Below are 12,325 nucleotides of genomic sequence, written 5' to 3'. Positions count from 1 at the left end.
AGAAAAAAGGGATATGGATAACAGTGGAGAGGACTCGGTTGAAACTTTGGCACTTGGATCCAGCGCTGCATCGCTACACATGCTGGTGCTTGGTGCGCATGTGGCCGTACAGGTGGTGCTTGTGGCGCGCGCGGTACTCGCAGTGCGGACAGGCGAACTTGGGCTCGATGCCGCACTCCAGGTTGATGTGGTTGCGCAGCGAGGGCAGGTACTTGTACTGGCGGCCGCAGCGCGGGCATGTGTGCGCCTTGGGCGCGGCCGAGCTCGGCTTGGAGGTCCCGAACGCGGTCGGCAGGCCGGGCAGGCCGTTTGAGTGCCAGTCGCGGAAGTCGGACGCCGGCCAATCTGCACACAAAGAACACAACCAGTCAGCAACGGGGCGCGCAGTGCGCCGCAGTGCGCGGGCAGGGATCTGGAGTGGCCGAGCCGAGTCACTAGGGGAATGTCTCATACATGAGACTCATGCGACGTCACCGGGGTCGCCAGGGCGGGGTCTAGGCGGTGTGCGGCTGCTGCGCGTGCTGCGTGCGAATGTGGCTGTCCAGGTGGTGCTTGCGCTTGGCGCGGTACACGCAGTGCGGGCACGCGAACTGGGGCTCCCTGCCACACTCCAGCCGCTGGTGGTTGCGCAGCGAGGGTAGGAACTTGTAGGTACGGCCGCAGCGCGTGCACACGTAGAGGTCGCGAGGGGCGTTGTGAGGGGACGCCCCTGCCGGCCCTGGCGGCCCTGGCGCCACTGGGTCGAGCTGCCGGCGTTGCATCCAGGCCTGCTGCATGGCCAGCTCGTGGCCCCAGGCAGAAGGCGGCCTCCAATCTGAAAACAATGGCGAGTTAGAGACGGTTAGAGATCCGAGTGTTGCGAGCCAGACTGTAGACAAGGGGAAGGGGTGGAAAAGGGGGGTGGTGGTGAAAGAAAGTACAGGTCCAAACATGGGCACGGTCTATTTACTGAAACTCTCGACATGAAAGGCGGAATACATTGTTTTCACCATGACAGATTGCCGAGCTTGGAGGACACGTGACCTCAGTGCATCTCAGTGGCCCCCCGCCCAGTCGGCGGGCCGCACGTTGTGGATGCTAAGCATGTGGTTGTCGCGGTGGTGCTTGCGGCGGCCGCGGTACGGGCAGATGGTGCAGGGGAACTGCGGCTCCTGGCCGCACTCGAGGCGCAGGTGGTTGCGCACGGACGTCGAGTACTGGTACTGGCGGCCGCAGCGTGGACACGAGAACGGCGGGCCGTGCAGCGTCAGTCCCGGACCCTGGCGAGGGAGCGGCGACCATCCTGGAAAAGGGCGTCGGAAAGGCGTTAGCGGCGTTGCCTTGGCGAGGCTGCTGGCGCGGGGGTTGGGAGGGCGCCTGCAGCATGGGCCAGCCCGCAACGCACGGGAGGCTGGCGGGACAGCCTACCTCCCAGGCGCGCCAGGCCGAACCAGCAGTCGAAGCGCAGCGTGGCAGGGAAAGAACGACAACAGGGGCTTCCCGGAAAAGAGGAACATTCATTTATTCAGCAAGGCGCGCTAGCCTAGTCAAACAGAGCTTCTCGGGGCACTACGCGGCTTGTTACGCGGGCTTGCCGCCGTGCCTGGCCTGCAGGTGGTACACCAGGTGGTGCTTGCGCTTGGCGCGGTGCGGGCACAGCGGGCAGGCGAACCGCGGCACTTGTCCGCACTCGTACTTCCGGTGCTTCCACAGGCTGGGCTGGTGGCGGTACGCCTTGCCGCACGTCGCGCAGGTGAAGGGCGCCGAGGTCGCCGCATGCGCCGCGCCGGGGTGTTCGTGTTCCAAGGGCTCCTCCGGCATGGCCGCGGGGTCGTACCAATCTGCAACGGAAACGGCGGTTAGCGAGTGGGCCATCGCAATACGGCGGGCGCGGCGCGGTGGGGCTTACACCCAAACCTCTGCTGACCAAACCAACCGGCGAGCTCGACGCCCGCCCTGAGCACCACACTGTGAGCCCCTTCCTGCCACTGGGGCCTGCGTGCCACTGGCGACGCGGCTCACGGCCTGAGCGCGCTGTGCGCCCCCACCGTCGGGGCCGCGGCTTGGGGCGGCGGGGGCGGCACGGCGAGGCCGGGGTGGACGGTGTGGACGTGGCGGCGCAGGTGCGCGGACCGCTTGGTGCGATGCGGGCAGTAGGGGCAGCCGAACTGGGGCTGCATGCCGCACTCGTAGCGCCGGTGCTTCCACAGGCTCTGCGTGTGCTTGTACACGTTGCCGCACGTGTCGCACACGTGGCGCTGCGCAAGCTGCGCACCGCCATGGCCGAGGCCGTGGCCCGGGCCGTGGCCCAGGGCCTGCCGCCCGAACGCCCGGTCGGCCGACGGCCAAAAGGTCACTGCGAGATGAGACGGACACTTGGTTAGATGGTTTCACGCTGTCTGTACGCTGCAGGGAGGGGATAGGGCGGGGGTGTCGCTTCGCGGAACAACGCACGCATCGTTGCGGAACATTAAAACACTTTATTGCAGCAGCACTGTCAACAAGAACGAGGGCCTAGCTAGAGGAGGCTGCGGTGCTGGCGGTGCTTCCGGGTGATGTGCAGCTCGAGGTGCTGCTTGCGCTTGGACTGGTGCGGGCAGTGCGGGCAGAAGAAGGACGGCTCCTTGCCGCACTCGAACTTGCGGTGCTTCCACAGGCTCTGGCCGTGCTTGTAGACGTTGCCGCAGCCCGGGCACACGTAGCGGCCGGCCATGGCGGCCACCACAGGCTCCACGGGCATCCACGGCGGCACTGTCACGGGGGCAAAGCACAGCCAGCGTTAGACATAGGGCAGAGTGCGCAGAGAACGAGTTAGTGGCCCGGCGAGTCAAAGCAAGAAGCAGTCTCATGTTTGCATAACAAAATAACACTTTATTAACACAAAGATAACAAAACACAAAATTGAACTCAAGGAGTCTTTACCCCTTACATTAATATGACTGGAATACGCAACAAGTGTCTCCTTGTCACGTTCAGGAACACGAGTAATTATCACGAAGGGAGGCGCGCGAAGTCACTGCGCGCTGGGGGGCTGGGGCAAGGGCTGGGGCAAGGGTTGGGGCAGGGGCTGGGGCAGAGGCGGCGCCATGGGCTGGTGGTGGCGGCCCACGTGCAGCTGCAGGTGCTGCTTGCGCTTGGCACGGTGCGGGCAGTAGGGGCACTGGAACTGGGGCTCGATGCCACACTCGTAGCGACGGTGCTTGGACAGCGACGACTGGTGCTTGTACACCTGGCCGCACAGCGCGCAGGGGTAGGTGAGTTGGCCCGGCGTGGCGGGTGCCAGCGCCATGGTCGCCATCGCCATGGCCGGCAGCGACGTGGACGGCCCGGTCGACCCGGTGGTGGCGCTCCGGGTGGCGGGGCCAGCGAGGGGCAGCGGCGGGCCCAGCAGCCATTCTGCAACACACGCTTCGCGTTAGGCCCTGCGGGCACCGGGTGGGCCGTGGCCGCGGCCGAGGGCCGGGTGGGCGGGGTGACAGTGCCATCGGGCACGGCGCAGCGCGGCCGGGCCGCGGGGCCCAGCCCGCGAGGCCGCGCTGGTCCGGCCAGGTTAGACTCACCAGGGCAGCAAACACAACACTCAGTCTAACGTGGGTGGCGGCGTCGCATGTGCAGCAGCATGGTGGACCGTCGCTTGGTCCGCTGCGGGCACTCGGGGCACTGGAAGGTAGGCTCCTTGCCGCACTCCAGCCGCATGTGGGTGTTGAGGGACGGCCGGTGGCGGTACCTCTTCCCGCAGCGGGGGCACCGGAACACTGCGCTGGCAACGCCGTCCCCGAAGTACACTGCCAACAACAAACGTCCCATGACTTCCGGCCCGATGCTCAGCCTGCCAGGAAGGCCAGCCTCCAGGCCAGCCCACCCGGCCCGCCTGTTGGCCTATTGCTTATGCTCCCAGCGGTCGGGGCGAGGCAGGCAAGGCGTGGGGCGTTGAGATCGAGAGTAAAATTCAGTCCTTACGCTTTATTTACTCAATTGGAACACCAACATTTGGAGTACAAATATGCCAAGGAAAATATGTTAAAAACGCTACGAGTATACATATTTGAGTCTCATTAATATTACGATAAAGTATTGCTCCACAGTTACAAAGTTTTCATAAATATGCTAGAAAAAATTCAGGGTCTCGTAAAGTCTATGTGTAATTTCTTCCTTCGCGATGGCTCAGACTATAAACCTTAACACAATACGTAGTCAATAAAAATGTTGGTGTTTTGCTCAGACAACATTCTAATAAATCTAGAAAAAATCAGGGTTCCAAATAGTTAGACTAGACAATCGATAGGATAACTTTTTCTACTTTAGTGTAGTGCGGCATCCGACAGCCTTAACATATAAAATATTTACAAATTCCTTAAGTAGTGAACACATTTTGTGGCATCCATCGGTGCTCTGACCGACCCAAAACGAACAAACAAACAAGCAACAAACAAAAACACCCTCCGCCTTGTCAAACAGTGACGAGGCAATCAAGCAATCAACAAAGCACTCAACAACACATCTGTCTCGGACTCAGACTCCCGACTCCCTCGGCGTCCGACGCGCGCTCGCGGGCCGGGCACGACGACGACGCGAGGGAGCTACTCGTATCACATGAGGAACTGCGTGAGGTCGATGGTGGGCAGCGCGGTGCGCGCGGTGCGGGGCAGCACGATGCGCGACGGTTCGCGGGTCGGGGAGGCGGAGGGCGCGACGGGCGGCGAGGACAAGTCCCAGCGCGACGTCACCACCGGGCCGCGGATCACCGAGGTGGCCGACGAGGAAGTGGAGCGAGGCCGCGCCAACGCCGGCAGCAGCAGCAGCGGCTTCACGTCCACCTTGGCGTCCTGGGAGTCGTCTTCGTAGCGCCACTCTGCCGACAGAGAGGGAGGGCGAGCGTCAGTGTCGGCAGGCAAGCAAGACTACTACACTAGGAAGCTTGGCAGGGGCCGAGGCAAATAAATGAGCAAAATGAGGTGACTATTCTACGCTATGACAACTACGGTGAATGCCATGGTGTTGCCGGATTAAGACGCGACAAAGCGGACTCCCTGACTGTACCTGCAGTGGCTGCGTGGACGTCGGCGGGGCTGCGGGTCAAGGGGAACAGGACCGAAACCGCACCTGAGAGCTGCCGGTTTTATTGCCAAAACATGATACAGCCCGAACCTCTAAACCTACAGGGTAGCGTACAAGTCCCGCGCTTCCACAACGACACCAAAAGACGGCCGTGGAGGCGCGAGGCTTCACAAGCGGCGAGGCGAGGAACGTCTACAGGTTCGGCTGGAAATCCTTGTGCATCTCGCGGACGTGCTTCTTGAGGTTGCCCTTGAGCTTGGAGCGGTGAGGGCAGTAGGGGCACTGGAACTGCGGCTCCTTGTCACCGCACTGGAAGCGCTTGTGGTTCCGCAGCGACGGCTGGTGGCTGTACGTCTTGCCGCACGTCTCGCAGCGGTAGCCCCCCTCGCGCGCCGCCGCCCGCCGTGTCGCGGTGGCGGGCGTCGTCGCGGCCGTCGTCGCGGCCATCGTCGCGGCCATCGTCGCGGCCATCGTCGGGGCCATCGCGAAGGCGGCGGGGAAGTCCAGGGGCGGCACGCCCGGCGCGGCGAGCGGCAGGGTGGGCAAGGCCCAGGCGGAGCATCCTGGGCACACAGACAGCAGGAGTCAGCGGCGTTCACACACAGGGGCGGCAGGGGACTGGGGGCGCAAAGCGGCCGGTGAGATCAAAGCACCACGTCATCAGCTTCGGGCTTTATTGTCCGCTAACACACACTAAACGAAGCACAGGTAAAACGGAGGTGCTGTGGATTCTTTCAGAACATGGGCTGGTCGTGCTGCGCGTGCTGCGCGTGCTGCGCGTGGTGTCGGGGCCGGTTGCGTTGCATCTTCATGTGGCGCTCCTGCACGTGCTTCTTGAGGTTGCCGCGGAGCTTGGAGCGGTGAGGGCAGTAGGGGCACTGGAACTGCGGCTCCTTGCCGCACTCGTAGCGCCGGTGCTTCCGCAGCGAGGTGGCGTGGCTGTACACCTGCGGGGAGGCGCACGCGTTAGCTGCGTTAGCGAGACAGACGCGCTGGGCCGCCCTTGGGCCACCGGGCCGGCCGCCACTGACACAACACTCACCTTCCCGCAGTCCTCGCACGCGTGGGACCTGCAGTTGGGGTTGGGGACCTGGGAGGCGGGCAAGTCGTCGAGGGCGGGCGGCAGAGCGGACGGCTGCCAGACGGCGAACGACGAGGAGGCGAAGTCTGCAACAAGACGGCAAGGCGTGAGACTGGGAGGGGCGACGGCAGCAGCCAGGCAGTGGTGGGGAGGAGAAGGGCAAAAACCAGGTTGTAACCAAGGAAACCGATTTATTCAAACTAGTAACAGAGATGACAGGCTAGGACGGCCTAGGACGGCCTAGGACGCGGTGTCGGCCGGCATGTGCTTCTCGCGGACGTGCCGCATCAGGTTGGAGCGCAGCTTGGCCTTGTAGGGGCACAGCGCGCAGTACTGCTGCGGCTCCATGTTGCACTCGTAGCGCAGGTGGCGCATCAGCGACTTGCGGTACTTGTAGGCCTTCCAGCAGTTGGGGCACACGAACGGATCAGCCGCTCCTGCAAACACCAAGGACATGTTGGTCACTGCGTCGCCGACTCCGCGTGTCTGTGAGTGTGTGGGTGAGTGGGCTGGGCGACGGAGGACGGCACACAGAGCGACAGTTACACCAATTCCATTTATTGCGTCTGAGACAAGTTGGAGCTGGACAGGGGCATTCGGCGCGTTCACGTTCACGCTACATCAAGGAGTCCAGTTGTGCGAGTTCCTCAGGTGCTTCGTGAGGTTGCTCTTGAGCTTGGTGCGGTGCGGACAGAGCGAGCACTGGAACTGCGGCTCCTTGCCACACTCGAACCGCCGGTGCTTGTGGACCGACGCGTAGTGCAGGTACTCGTTGCCGCAGTCGCTGCACACGAACACCTCCTTGACGGGGCTGACCCGGCGCACGAACCAGCCCTCGCCAGCCGGCCTCACGCCCATCGGCGCGGACGGCGCCAGCATGCCTTGGGGCAGCATCCCCTGGGGCAGCATCCCTTGGGGCATCATGCCCGGGTGCAGCATCGCTGGGGGCGGCATCCTAGGGTCAAACAGGGATCCTGCAACAAACAGCGACATGAAGACGGGCCCCGCGTCAAACGGCGAGACAGCAGGCCTAGCGCCCGCCCTGCTGCATCTCTTGGGGGTGGACGGTGACCAGGTGCTTCTGGAGGTGGTGACGGCGCTTGGCGCGGTGCGGGCAGAAGGGGCACAGGAAGCGGCGCTCCGTGCCGCACTCGAAGCGCTGGTGGCTCAGCATGCTCTGGCGCCAGCGGTAGCCCTTGCCGCACCTGGGGCAGTGGTACGACTGCGACGACTCGAACGGCAGCGACGCACCTGCAGCAGCACGGATTGCATCGTCAGCAACGGCACTGCGTGACACGGCGTGGCGCGGTGCGGCGCGCGCCCCGACGTGAGCAGTCTGCCTGGCTCGAGGCGATCGGAGGAAGGAGGTCGTTCTAGAAGGCACAGTCAAAATTAGCAGCATTTTATTTCGTTATCCAGAGCGGGCACCGACGCAGAGAAATGTTTGTACAGTGCAGCGAGGAGATCACAAGGACGCTAGGGGCCCAGAGTGCCCAGGTTGGACGCCTGGCAGGCAGTGCTGGCGGCGGCGGTGCTCTGCTGGCCGCCGTGGCCGCCGTGGGTGAACATGTAGTGCCTCTTGAGGTTGTTGGACTGCGTGTACGTGACGCCGCACACCTGGCAGCGGAAGGGGCGCTCGCCCGTGTGCGTCATGAAGTGCCTCTTGAGGTTGCTGGTGGAGGACAGCACCACGCCGCACGTGTTGCACTGCAGGGGGTTGGCCGCCGCGGGCCCCGGCAGCGGCATGGGCGGCAGCACGGGCAGAGCGGGCAGCACGGGCAGGGCGGGCAGCAGCGGCAGGGTGAGCGGCGCTGCGGAACCAGACGGGTGTGCGTTAGGCGCGTCGAGACAAAAGGCGGACAGGGGCAGCCAGGCACAGCCAGGCACACCACGGGACTGGAGCAGAACCAACCAGTTGCTTTGTTGCGACACTCGTTTTATTGGCATCATCAAGAACCGCAACAGCATTCACAGCGATGCTACGAGTAACAAACACGTAACTTAACTGAAGGGACGACTACTTTGACATAACCAACAACGAAGACCAACTCGAACTACTTGTTCTTAACACGCTAATGACTGTTCGTTCGTCAGTTTAAAAAGGTTGAAAGATAACATCTCAATAGGTTATATTAATACAAACACTATTATTGCAGAGGCTACCCTATGTCGTCTACTACGTGCCCAAAAAAAATAACAACGGACACGGTTCGAAGATAAAACCGACAACTCGCGTTTCTCATTCTAATGTAAGAAACAGTAGGAAATAAATAAATAAATACATTGATAAATAAACAAATAAATAATGACACAGGAGAACATGGCCTTTTTGGATTGACCCTGACCCTACCCCGCCCTACCCCAGCCAGCCGGTAACGTTGAAAACATGTCCGAAATGCGGGCGGCGTGGGCGGCCTAGGCGGCCCGCTCGGCGCCGGGGGCCCCTAGAGGGGCGCCCAGCGCGTGCCGGGCGTGCCGGTTGCGCGTGTGGCGCTTGAGGTGCGAGCTCTGTCGGAAGCACTGGCCGCACAGCCCGCACTCCAGCGGCTTCTGCTCCGAGTGCGACAGCACGTGGCGCGACAGGTAGTCGGTGCGCGAGAAGCCCATGCCGCACTCGTCGCACTTGTAGGGCCGCTCGCGCGTGTGCGTCATCTGATGGCGCTTGAGGTTGCTGGGCGTCGAGAAGAGCACGCGGCACATGGCGCAGCGCAGCGGCTCGTCGCTGTCCAGCGGGATGTCGTCCAGCACGTCCACCATGTCCAGCTCCGCTGCAACAGGGGGGCGGGGTTAGGCGCGGGCCGAGGGGTCCGTCGAGCAGGACCGTACCGAGCACAGACAGCTTCCTTCGCCGTTCGCTCTGTAACGAATACGCAAGTGACGTTTTGGCGAACAGATTTATTGGTCTATTGGTTGGCATCGACAAAGTGGCGCTTGGCGTGCTGCTTGAGGTGCGCGCGCTGCCGGAAGGCGACGCCGCAGACGACGCAGGGGAACGGCTTGGCCTTGGTGTGGGTCAGCATGTGGCGTCCCAGGTCGCCGTTCTTGGCGAAGGCCATCTCGCACTCGCCGCACTGGAAGGGCCGTTCGCCCGTGTGGCAGCGGTAGTGCACCTTGAGGGAGTTGCGCGACGACAGCACCTTGAAGCACACGTCGCACTGGTTGTCCTCCAGGCGGATCAGCCGCTGCGACTCCTCGTCTAGCAGGTAGCGCCCCGGCGTCGGCAACAGGCCCGCGTCGCGACCTGCGCAGAGGGGCACTGTGAGACACGCATCAAGAGGCGCTGTCCCTGGAGGGGCTCCAGGTTCTCCAGCAGGCCGCACAACCAACACCGTCGGGGGAACATCAACACGGACAGACGCCACAACTGCTTGACAACCATTTTATTAAGGTCGACTACAAGAAGCGCTGGCCGCGTGCGCCGCGCTGGCCGCGCGCGCTGCACGTGCGGGCCACGTGGCGGTTGAAGCTGCTCTTGTCGTTGAAGCGGGCCTGGCAGTGCGGGCAGGCGAACTGCGTGTCCGGGGCGTGGTGGCGCTGGTGCCGCACCAGCTGGGTCTTGTAGCGGAAGGCGCGCCCGCAGAGGCCGCAGCGGTACGGCTGGTCGTCCGAGTGCGCGGCCCGCAGGTGGATGCGCGCGTTGGACCGCGTCGTGAAGGTCTTGAAGCACACGGGGCACTGCAAGCCGCCGCCAAGGCCGCCGCCAAGGCCGCCATCGCCTGCAAAACGCAGTCATTGTTCACGCCATTGCTCCGGGGCACCTGTCTTCGAACGAGCGAGACATCAACAACCATTAGCAGTGGCATGACGGGAAAGAGAAGAAAAGGAGCAACATTCACTTGAGTCACAACACAAAACTAATTTATTAACACTCGAACAAACACGAACAAACGGGAAGGTAGGGCGGCCTAGCGCTTCTGGTGCACCAGCATGTGCTTCTTGAGCTTGTAGGGCTCGATGAAGCGCTTGTCGCACAGGGTGCAGGCGTGTGGCCGGTCGTCCAGGTGGCCGCGCATGTGGCGCTGGAAGGACGTGAGCAGCGTGAAGCTGGCGCCGCAGTGGCAGCGGTGCGGCCGCTCCGTCGTGTGCGCGCTCATGTGGCGCTTGAGGCGGTACGCGGTGCTGAAGGCGCGCTCGCAGCAGTGGCAGCGGAAGTGCTGCTCGCCCGTGTGGGTCGTCTTCTCGTGCTGCTGCCGGCTCCAGCTGCTGCTCAGCACCTTGCCGCAGAACTGGCACTGGTGCGCGTCTGCAAAACGACAAAGGCCATCAGAACGGGCAGCAGACTGATTCAGAGAGTCGTTTCGTCTCTCTTGCACTCATGGGGCATCCCGAAGCGACGACAACGACTCTCGGAACCAGTCTACTGGGCGAAGCCGAGCACGGCTCAGGGTGAGGGAAGGCAGAGGCAAAGGACGACACGCACAGTGGAGAGTCAAACACATTTAATTTGGGCGACACGTTCTACAAAGTACAAACAGCAAAGACAGGTCCGCGGGGAAGCCGGGCCGGGAGCGCTTCCCTCGTAGAGCGGCAAGGCGCGTCAGGCACGCCGCAAGCACCGGGACACGCGGGAGGGAGGAGCCGCAAGGGGCCTTATAGGCCCGGCCAGCCTTTCCGAGGCCCCGCGACGAGCGGCAACGTCAAACGACAGCCCCGCGCCGCGCGCAGCGCCACGCGCCCTTCTCCCAAGGCGGCCTAACCGGCGCGCACACGTCCGCAGTACCGGACCGCGGCGACCCTGCGCGACATGAAGGGCAGCCTGGAGACAGGCGCATGAGGCGGAACCGGCCGGCCAATCAGAACGCGTTCGGACAGACTGTCTGACCGTTCCCACTGGCCGGCGCGATTCGGGCTCAACAGAGTTCCGGGTGGTGCTTGCGGACATGCATGCGCAGGTTGCCGCTCTGGGAGAAGCGCGCCTGGCACACGTCGCACTGGTAGCGCTTGGCCTTGGTGTGCACCACGCGGTGGCGGCGCCAGTTGCTCAAGTCCGTGAAGGCGGCGGGGCACACGGTGCAGCGGTACGGCCGCTCGCCCGTATGCGAGCGCACGTGCACGTTGAGGGAGGTGCGGTTCGACAGCACCTTGCCGCAGTGCGAGCACTGGAACGGGTTGGCGCCGGACGCGGCGGACGCGCTGGCGGAGGCGCGCGGCGCACGCGGTGCCGGCTGCTGCGGCCACTGCTGGTGGTAGTCCAAGCCCACCACGCCGGCGTCGGCCTTGGGCCCCCACGCCGACCAATGGCCGTCTGCGGAAGAGAAGCACAATGTTAGCCAGAGCGACGGCACAGGCGGGTAACGTAGCAAAAGCGTGTTCCTGGGACAGGGACGGGACTGTAAGCTTAATAGGTGTTGAATCGGCAAGAACGGGTGAGTGACCAAATCGAAAACGTTTATTGTTAGTTAGGAAAGAAACGCGCACAATATACAATATTTTCTTAGGACAAATAAAAATCATTCTGAAAAATAAAACGCACTTGCAAAAATCACTACACATTTCACAATTCCATTATATTTACAAATTAAAGCACATATTACAAACAATAGCAACCAAGAAAATCTACCCTAACCAGGCAAATAGTAACAATGTCGAATCGCGACTCGCTGAAACATTTACTCGAAAACACTTGCGCAGCAAATGTAGATAAGAATACAAACATTTACAATACATGAAATGACACAAAAGATAGCAGAACTAGCAATTTTTTTTAGTGTTGACATATCAGTTTGTATCAGAATGTCAACAGGATCTGACAACAAGCACCCTAACATAGTACAACACTAGAAGGCACAGACTATCGATCACAAAGTCAGGTGGCAATGAGCCCACGAGGTGCGAGCACACCGCAAACAGCCAACGTGGCGCTCGGACTCATCCGGACTCGTCGTGCAAGTCAACGTCACAGTCCCAACAGACCCACCTAGGGAGCATCCCGCGGGGGCGGAGTGAGGGGCGGCGGCGAGGGCGGCGTGGGGGGCGGGGGGGAGGGGGCGGCGGGCGTGGGCGTGGTGGGCGCGGCGGGGGGAGGACTGCCCAGGGCGAAGTCCAGGGGGTCGTAGTCGCCGTCGCGGAAGTGCGTGGCCATGTGCGAGCGCACGCGCTGCTGGGACGACAGCATCTTGCCGCACACGGGGCAGCCGCTCTGGCGGCGCACGTAGCGCGGCGGCTTCTTCTGCCCGATGAAGTGCACGGCCTGCAGGTGCGACTCGA

The 12,325-nt window shown here is 62.5% G+C and overlaps 4 protein-coding genes across 6 annotated transcripts in view; 1 reads left to right on the top strand and 3 right to left on the bottom strand.

Moving 5' to 3' along the window:
* Positions 1 to 12,325, top strand: part of LOC117650389 (longitudinals lacking protein-like) — a 94,867-nt gene that overhangs the window by 10,722 nt on the left and 71,820 nt on the right. The window lies entirely within an intron of this gene.
* On the bottom strand, positions 1,477 to 2,007 carry LOC117650418 (longitudinals lacking protein, isoforms A/B/D/L-like). The gene is made up of 2 exons (XM_034393841.1): positions 1,916 to 2,007; positions 1,477 to 1,820 (listed from the first exon to the last, which is right to left on the bottom strand). The coding sequence occupies exon 2, from the start codon at positions 1,798 to 1,800 to the stop codon at positions 1,561 to 1,563; it is 240 nt and encodes a 79-aa protein (XP_034249732.1). The 5' UTR covers positions 1,801 to 1,820; positions 1,916 to 2,007; the 3' UTR covers positions 1,477 to 1,560.
* Positions 6,656 to 7,320, bottom strand: LOC117650411 (zinc finger protein 771-like). Its single transcript, XM_034393833.1, has 2 exons — positions 7,191 to 7,320; positions 6,656 to 7,092 (listed from the first exon to the last, which is right to left on the bottom strand). The coding sequence occupies exon 2, from the start codon at positions 7,070 to 7,072 to the stop codon at positions 6,740 to 6,742; it is 333 nt and encodes a 110-aa protein (XP_034249724.1). The 5' UTR covers positions 7,073 to 7,092; positions 7,191 to 7,320; the 3' UTR covers positions 6,656 to 6,739.
* On the bottom strand, positions 7,505 to 8,482 carry LOC117650404 (zinc finger protein 705F-like). The gene is made up of 2 exons (XM_034393822.1): positions 8,031 to 8,482; positions 7,505 to 7,929 (listed from the first exon to the last, which is right to left on the bottom strand). The coding sequence occupies exon 2, from the start codon at positions 7,862 to 7,864 to the stop codon at positions 7,595 to 7,597; it is 270 nt and encodes an 89-aa protein (XP_034249713.1). The 5' UTR covers positions 7,865 to 7,929; positions 8,031 to 8,482; the 3' UTR covers positions 7,505 to 7,594.

Source organism: Thrips palmi, unplaced genomic scaffold (assembly GCF_012932325.1).
Source record: "Thrips palmi isolate BJ-2018 unplaced genomic scaffold, TpBJ-2018v1 HiC_scaffold_5, whole genome shotgun sequence".
Classification (NCBI taxonomy): domain Eukaryota; kingdom Metazoa; phylum Arthropoda; class Insecta; order Thysanoptera; family Thripidae; genus Thrips; species Thrips palmi.
Note: the sequence above shows the minus strand (reverse complement) of the source record. Positions and strands in the feature narration are given on the sequence as shown.

Bases quoted from the DNA above. Each gene is read 5' to 3' on its own strand.
- LOC117650418 (XM_034393841.1), bottom strand. From the start codon at position 1,800: ATGCCGGAGGAGCCCTTGGAACACGAACACCCCGGCGCGGCGCATGCG.
- LOC117650411 (XM_034393833.1), bottom strand. From the start codon at position 7,072: ATGCCGCCCCCAGCGATGCTGCACCCGGGCATGATGCCCCAAGGGATG.
- LOC117650404 (XM_034393822.1), bottom strand. From the start codon at position 7,864: ATGCCGCTGCCGGGGCCCGCGGCGGCCAACCCCCTGCAGTGCAACACG.